General features: G+C 37.6%; 1 protein-coding gene across 1 annotated transcript; it reads right to left on the bottom strand.

Moving 5' to 3' along the window:
• Positions 1–367: 367 nt before the first annotated feature.
• Positions 368–3,555, bottom strand: LOC107006411 (girdin-like). The gene is made up of 3 exons (XM_015204971.1): positions 1,597–3,555; positions 1,252–1,470; positions 368–394 (listed from the first exon to the last, which is right to left on the bottom strand). The coding sequence occupies exons 1-3, from the start codon at positions 3,553–3,555 to the stop codon at positions 368–370; spliced, it is 2,205 nt and encodes a 734-aa protein (XP_015060457.1).
• Positions 3,556–6,543: the final 2,988 nt, after the last annotated feature.

Raw genomic sequence — 6,543 nt, 5'->3', positions numbered from 1 at the left:
TTTTTTTCACAAGAGGAGATGGTTTCTATGAGCAGTGAAGTGAAGAAGAAGGAAACAAAATTTGCCTTTTAAGCTTTTACTAAAACCCTTCGTGAACAGGAAGAAGTTAATAGACAGATGAGGGTTTCAAAAAGGAGTAAATGGCCTTTTAAAAAGGCGTGAAAAGGTGCCAGGTCCTTGATTGGATGTGTCGTTTGGAAAAGAAACGATGGGACAAACGGTCAGAGTAACCGATGACTGACACGTGGCATTATCAACGGTCATATTTTTCAGTTTCAATTTAATGTATAAATGCTAACCTGAACAGGCACCAGGTACCATAGCACAGTTAAACCTCATTCCTCAGTTGTTCTAGTTTCTTCCCTTGCTAAGCAGGTCCTTGCTGAGAGTATACCTACAAAAGGTACAAAAAGGATCTTGTTCAGATATTTAAATGTTTACACATCAGGTACCTGCACTGCAATTTTAGCCATCAAGGGAGTTCAACTTTTGAAGGCTAAGAACATCACTTGGAGATCAACATGCCCAACTTTAACCGATTTCTCTCAAATTGGTCCTTGCACCACCAACCTGGATTTATTTAGGGTAATCACTCCACTTTCATCAAGCTTGTTTCTGAAAACCCATCTGGTTCCTATTACTGTTCTGCCTTCAGGTCGAGGAACCAGGTACCATACCTTGCTTCTTTCAAACTGATGAAGTTCTTCTTGCATAGAGTTGATACAATCTGCATCACTTAGTGATTCTTTCACATTCTGGGCTCAAAAGATGATATGAATGCTGAAAATGCAACTAGATTTCTTGTTTTTGATCTAGTATGAATTCCAGAATTCAAAGGAGAGATAAGATTATCAAGAGGATGTGATGAACTATGCTTCCATCCTGATCTTGGAGCAGACTGGTTGAGCTGATCAGCATGTTTTTCTTCATCAAGAGAGACATCATTTTTTGGGGAGTTTGATGTACTCTCGCTGGAGTTCTGAGTAGTACCCGGTACCTAATCACACTTTTCCACCTCATCAGCATCTTCAGGTAGACTATGATTTTGATCATCACAGTCATTTTTCAGTTGTTGTTCTGCATCAGCTTCACTTCCTTCAATTTTTTTTTTGAATTGAACAGTTTCATCACATCATCTTCATCATTTGATCCATTATTCTTCAAGCTTCCATCTTCATCAAATACAACATGAATGCTTTCTTCAATGCATTGAGTTCGTTTGTTGAATATTCTGTATGCAGTGAGAATTACCTTCTTTGTAGTAAGACTCACCACAGTGCACTTCTCAGAAGTAAATATGACTTCATTTCCTTTGTCACAGATTTGAGACACGCTCAACAAACTGTACTTCAATCCATCCACATGATACACATTGTCAATTGAATCTTCAAGAGATCTTCCCACTTTGCCAACCCCCAAAATGTACCCCTTCTTTCCATCACCAAAAGAGACATCTCCTCCTTGAAGTGTCTTGAGTGAGAGGAAATTTTTCACATCACCAGTCATATGTTTAGAGCATCCACTGTCCATATACCAACATTGACTGCTGCTCCTCTCACTCACTTGCACCAAGAATCACTTGTTTAGCTTGGGAACCCATTTCAATTTGAGTTCCCAAAAGGCAGACAAAGGAGTGATCAAATTGTATTTAGTCCAGTAGGGTAGATTTTGAAGCTTTTTAACACAAGACATTGGAGCATTTACAGATTTTTTCTTTGAAAATCTGTGAGTTGAAGCTTGCGTTGAAGGACCAGGTCTCTCTTTTGGCAAATTTTGCCTTTCAGCATAATTGGAGAGTCTTTCATAGGAATTTCTCCAGCCAGCACACTCTCCCTTTAAATGTCCATTCTTACCACAATGAAGACATAGCAGATTGTCAGACACAAACACATACTTACTATGAGGATTATAAGGAGGAGTGATGTTCAAACTTCCTAGCCCTTTCTTATTGAAATTGCTCTGAGTTGTTGCATTTGACAATAACTTTGAGGATTTTGTCCACTTAAGAGATTTTTCAAGATCTTCCTTAAGTTTGACAATATCCTTTTCCAATTTGTTGCTCTTCTCCAGAGACAATCCCAGCCTTTTCTCAGAATTTTTTAATTTTTCTTGAATTTCAACTTGTAAACCATTTGACATTCCATTTAGCTTTTCAGCTTCTTCAGTTATCTGATTCAACTGGTTTTTAAGTTCAGAATTAGCAGACTCTAGAGACGCCATTCTTGACATTTTTTCTTCAAGTTTAACTTTGTTTTCAGTTAAACTGTCAAGTTCAACATTCATGGTGTCTCTTTCAGATGTTAACTCAATTACAGAATCAATCATGACTTTAGCCAACGTTCTCAATTTTTTAAGAGAATAATTATCCACGTCATTTTTCATGTCAAGAAGAGTTACCTTGTCATCCTCTTCTTCATTCTCTGTGTGAGCCATGAGAGCAAACATTTCATTGAAAACAGTTTCCTCCTCATGTACAGCTACCATGGACACATCATTTGATTCATCAGGGTCTTCTGATTCACTTGAAGAATCACCCCACGCAGCAAGAGCCTTTTTGACCACCAAGTCTGCAGCAGCTTTTCGATCTCTCTTTCCGAGTACCAGGTCCCTTCTCTTCTCTTTGTCACTTCTTGGCTTTTGATGTTCCTTGTTTTCATTCTTGAGCAGAGGACACTCTCTGATAAAGTGCCCAGCATTTCCACACTTGTAGCATGTATCACCTTGAGTAGCATTTCGAGGATCATTTGTTCCTCTTTTAAAAACTTTGTTCTTTTTAACAATTTTTTGAAACCTGTTGATGAGATAAGCCATATCATCATCGCTGGAATCTTCATCTGATTTGTACTTCAGCTTCAATGACTTATCCTTTTTGACTTCCTTCTTTGATGAATCGTGATTTCGATTCATCTCATGTGTCTTCAGATTTCCAATCAGTGCATCCATAGTCAGCACCTTCAAATCTTTGGCTTCTGTGATGGCATCAACCTTGCTTTCCCAAGATTTTGGAAGAATTCGAAGCACTTTTCTGACTTGTTTGGTCATGCTTATAGGTTCACCAAGACTTCGCAGCTCATTTGTAATGGAAGACAACTTTGTGAACATGTCATGGATTGTTTCTCCTTCCTTCATTTTGAAGTTCTCATACCTTGAGGTAAGCATGTCAATCTTTGATTCCTTGACTTGTTCAGTTCCTTCATGAGCAGTCTTCAAACAGTCCCAAATCTCCTTAGCAGACTCACAAGCTGACACTCTGTTGAACTCATCAGGTCCTATCCCACAGACAAGAAGAGTTTTAGCTTTGTAGCCCTTTTCAATCTTTTTCCTATCAGCTTCGTCGTATTTCTGTCTAGGCTTTGGAACAAGATTAGTTTTCTCTCCATCCTTCTCTTCCATCATCGGAATAAACGGTCCATCCAGTACAATATCCCATAACTCGCTGTCTTCAGCCATGAGGTAATCGTGCATTCTAACTTTCCACCAACTGTAGAAATGTCCATTGAAACGAGGAGGTCTGTGTGACGACTGACCTTCTTCGAGATTAAGTGGAGCAGCCATTCTAGAACAAATATCACTTCCTTGGTGTTAACCAAATAGAGAGTGCCTGCTCTGATACCACTTGATAGAATATATGCCTTCACTTAACAAGTAATGGACCAGGTCCCTTACTACACTAATGAATATAACCAGAAAGTTAAATGCAGTAAAATCAACACGATGATTTTACGTGGAAACCTCCTTGCTTAAGGGAGTAAAACCACGACCTGTCTCACAGGATTTTCAATCGTTTTCACTAATCTTCAAAAGCAAAAGTAAAACACGATTACACCAAACGTGAGAAGGAGTTATCAATCTCACAGTTAAGCAATAGTCCCTATTGCTTAACAAGCCTAAGTAGAAAACTATCTACCCACTAAGCTATCCCACTTGGACAACCTAGACTTTTAACACTACACACTGATTCCTTTATAGATTCAGGAATAGTTTACAGTTTAAGAACAAGAGAATGTCTTCCTAAACAACTACACGAAAAGCTCCAGAGATTGTTGTTGTTCTTGGAATAATTCTGCCTTTGTTTTCTAGTAGCCTTTGCAAATGTTCTTGAAGAGGTTTCTCTCAAGTTGCAAAAACTGCGAAAAAATGTTTAGGAAAGTGCCTTTTATATGGACAGGTCACTTTCCTAAACCTCTTTGCCATTGGCTGGAAGAGTCACACTTTCTGACGCCATCGGGAAGTGTGCACCTACTTTNTATTCTAACTTTCCACCAACTGTAGAAATGTCCATTGAAACGGGGAGGTCTTATTGAAGACTGACCTTCTTCGAGGTTAAGTGGAGCAGCCATTCTAGAGCAAATATCACTTCCTTGGTGTTAACCAAATAGATAGTGCCTGCTCTGATACCACTTGATAGAATATGTGCCTTCACTTAACAAGTAATGGACCAGGTCCCTTACTACACTCCAGAAAATTACCAGAAAGTTAAATGCAGTAAAATCAACACAATGATTTTACGTGGAAACCTCCTTGCTTAAGGGAGTAAAACCACGACCTGTTCCACAGAATTTTCAATTGTTTTCACTAATCTTCAAAAGCAAAAGTAAAACACGATTACAACAAACGTAAGAAAGAGTTATCAATCTTACAGTTAAGCAACAGTCCCTATTGCTTAACAAGCCTAAGTAGAAAACTATCTACCCACTAAGCTATCCCACTTGGACAACTTAGACTTTCAACACTACCCACTGATTCCTTTATAGTTTCAGGAATAGTTTACAATATAAGAACAAGAGAATATGTTCCTAAACAGCTGCACTAAAAAGCTCCAGAGATTTCTGCTGTTCTTGGAATGATTCTGCCTTTGCTTGGTAGTAGCCTTTGCAAGAGTTCTTGAAAAGTTTTTATCAAGTTGCAAAAACTGCTGAAAAAATGTTTAGGAAAGTGCCTTTTATATGGACAGGTCACTTTCCTAAACCTCTTTGCCATTGGCTGGAAGAGTCACACTTTCTGACGCCATCGGGAAGTGTGCACCTACTTTCTGTACCGTCTCCAGCTGGCAGTCAACTTGCTCGTCATCATGAGAGCCTGGTACCTCTACTAGGTCCCTGGGTTTGTTTCATCTGCAATACTCAAACAAGAAACCTGCAATATTCAAGTAAGAACCTGCAATACTCAAGTAAGAAACCCGGTACCTTTATGAGGTCCCTAAGTTTGTCAAATCATCAAAACTACAAATAACAAATAGTGTGTAAGATATCGACCTTCTACAGCTCGTCAACCAGTTGCATCAACATGTAAAGCAAGGTTAGATCTAGAATACCCGGGAAGTATGTAACTGTAGTGAGAGACATCTGACTGAGCCAACTGTCATTTATCATAGCTTTGTCGAGCTTTTTCAAAACCACGTCAGTCGAACCTCTATCATTGCCCTAGCAGGTTTCAGAAGAAAGAAAATCCTTCAGAAATCAACACCACCACATCATACTGCAAGTGAAAACCTTTTTATTATTCAAAGTGCGCATCAGTTCGAGTTCACTAAAGGTAGAGCTACATTAAAATGTGCATCGAGTTCCACAAGCTATAATATAAGCATTAAGTATTTTAGGGGTAATGTAACAACAACACTTCAACACTATCTTTTTTCTCCCTTTGACAATTTTAATAGCTACAATCCTAATGACTATGACTTAGACTTACATATTGTAGCATGTTTTTGCTTTCACAGTAAAAGGAAGAACTTCTCTTTATATTTCCATACATGCAAAGCCATGAAAGTTAAATAGTGAACCAAAAATCACACTATGATACAAGTAAATAAGATACTTATTTGTAAAGGGATCTGAAGGAATTTTTATTACCTACAGATTTACTTGTAATCATGTAAAAATGCAAAAGAGATTTCTTTACAAGATTATTCTTCCATATGGCAATGTAAAGTCGACGATGAACCTTAAGAATAGCAATGAGTGCCTTCAACCTGCAAGAGACAAACAAGTAATAATGCAGCAACAACCATTATCCTAGCATTGAAGGTAAAACGATAGTTATACGCTTGTAAAAACTGACAGTCTTTCAAAGTTTAAGAGATAAAGTAGCCTATTTTTATCATAAAACAAACAGTTAAGAATTTGAAAACGATAGATTAAGTAAAAGCCTAAAAATACAGTAGAAATTAATCAAGGAAAAACATGCTAAATCGGAATTAGAACTCAATCATACTTGTTGGAGTCAAACGGAGCATTGAGAATTGTAGAATGCACCAGTAAAGATTGAATATTTCTTTATGTCGATTAGAAGTGGTAATAAAATAAGTTCATAAAAGAAAGTTCAGATTTAGCTCAAGATTTTGACATGGAAAATGCTCCTCATATAGTTATGATCTCGCTTGCTTCGATAAGATTAAAAAGATAAATGCAAGAGCTAAAAACATAATTAAAATTCAATTTTAGAATTTCTCCTGTTAACTTGTTTTAAATGAATAAGAACTCTAGGATCTTGATCAGCGAAGCACTATCAACTTTTGGATCTTCATATACATTGTGCTTACAT

Source organism: Solanum pennellii, chromosome 12 (assembly GCF_001406875.1).
Source record: "Solanum pennellii chromosome 12, SPENNV200".
Taxonomy (NCBI): Eukaryota; Viridiplantae; Streptophyta; class Magnoliopsida; order Solanales; family Solanaceae; genus Solanum; species Solanum pennellii.
Note: the sequence above shows the minus strand (reverse complement) of the source record. Positions and strands in the feature narration are given on the sequence as shown.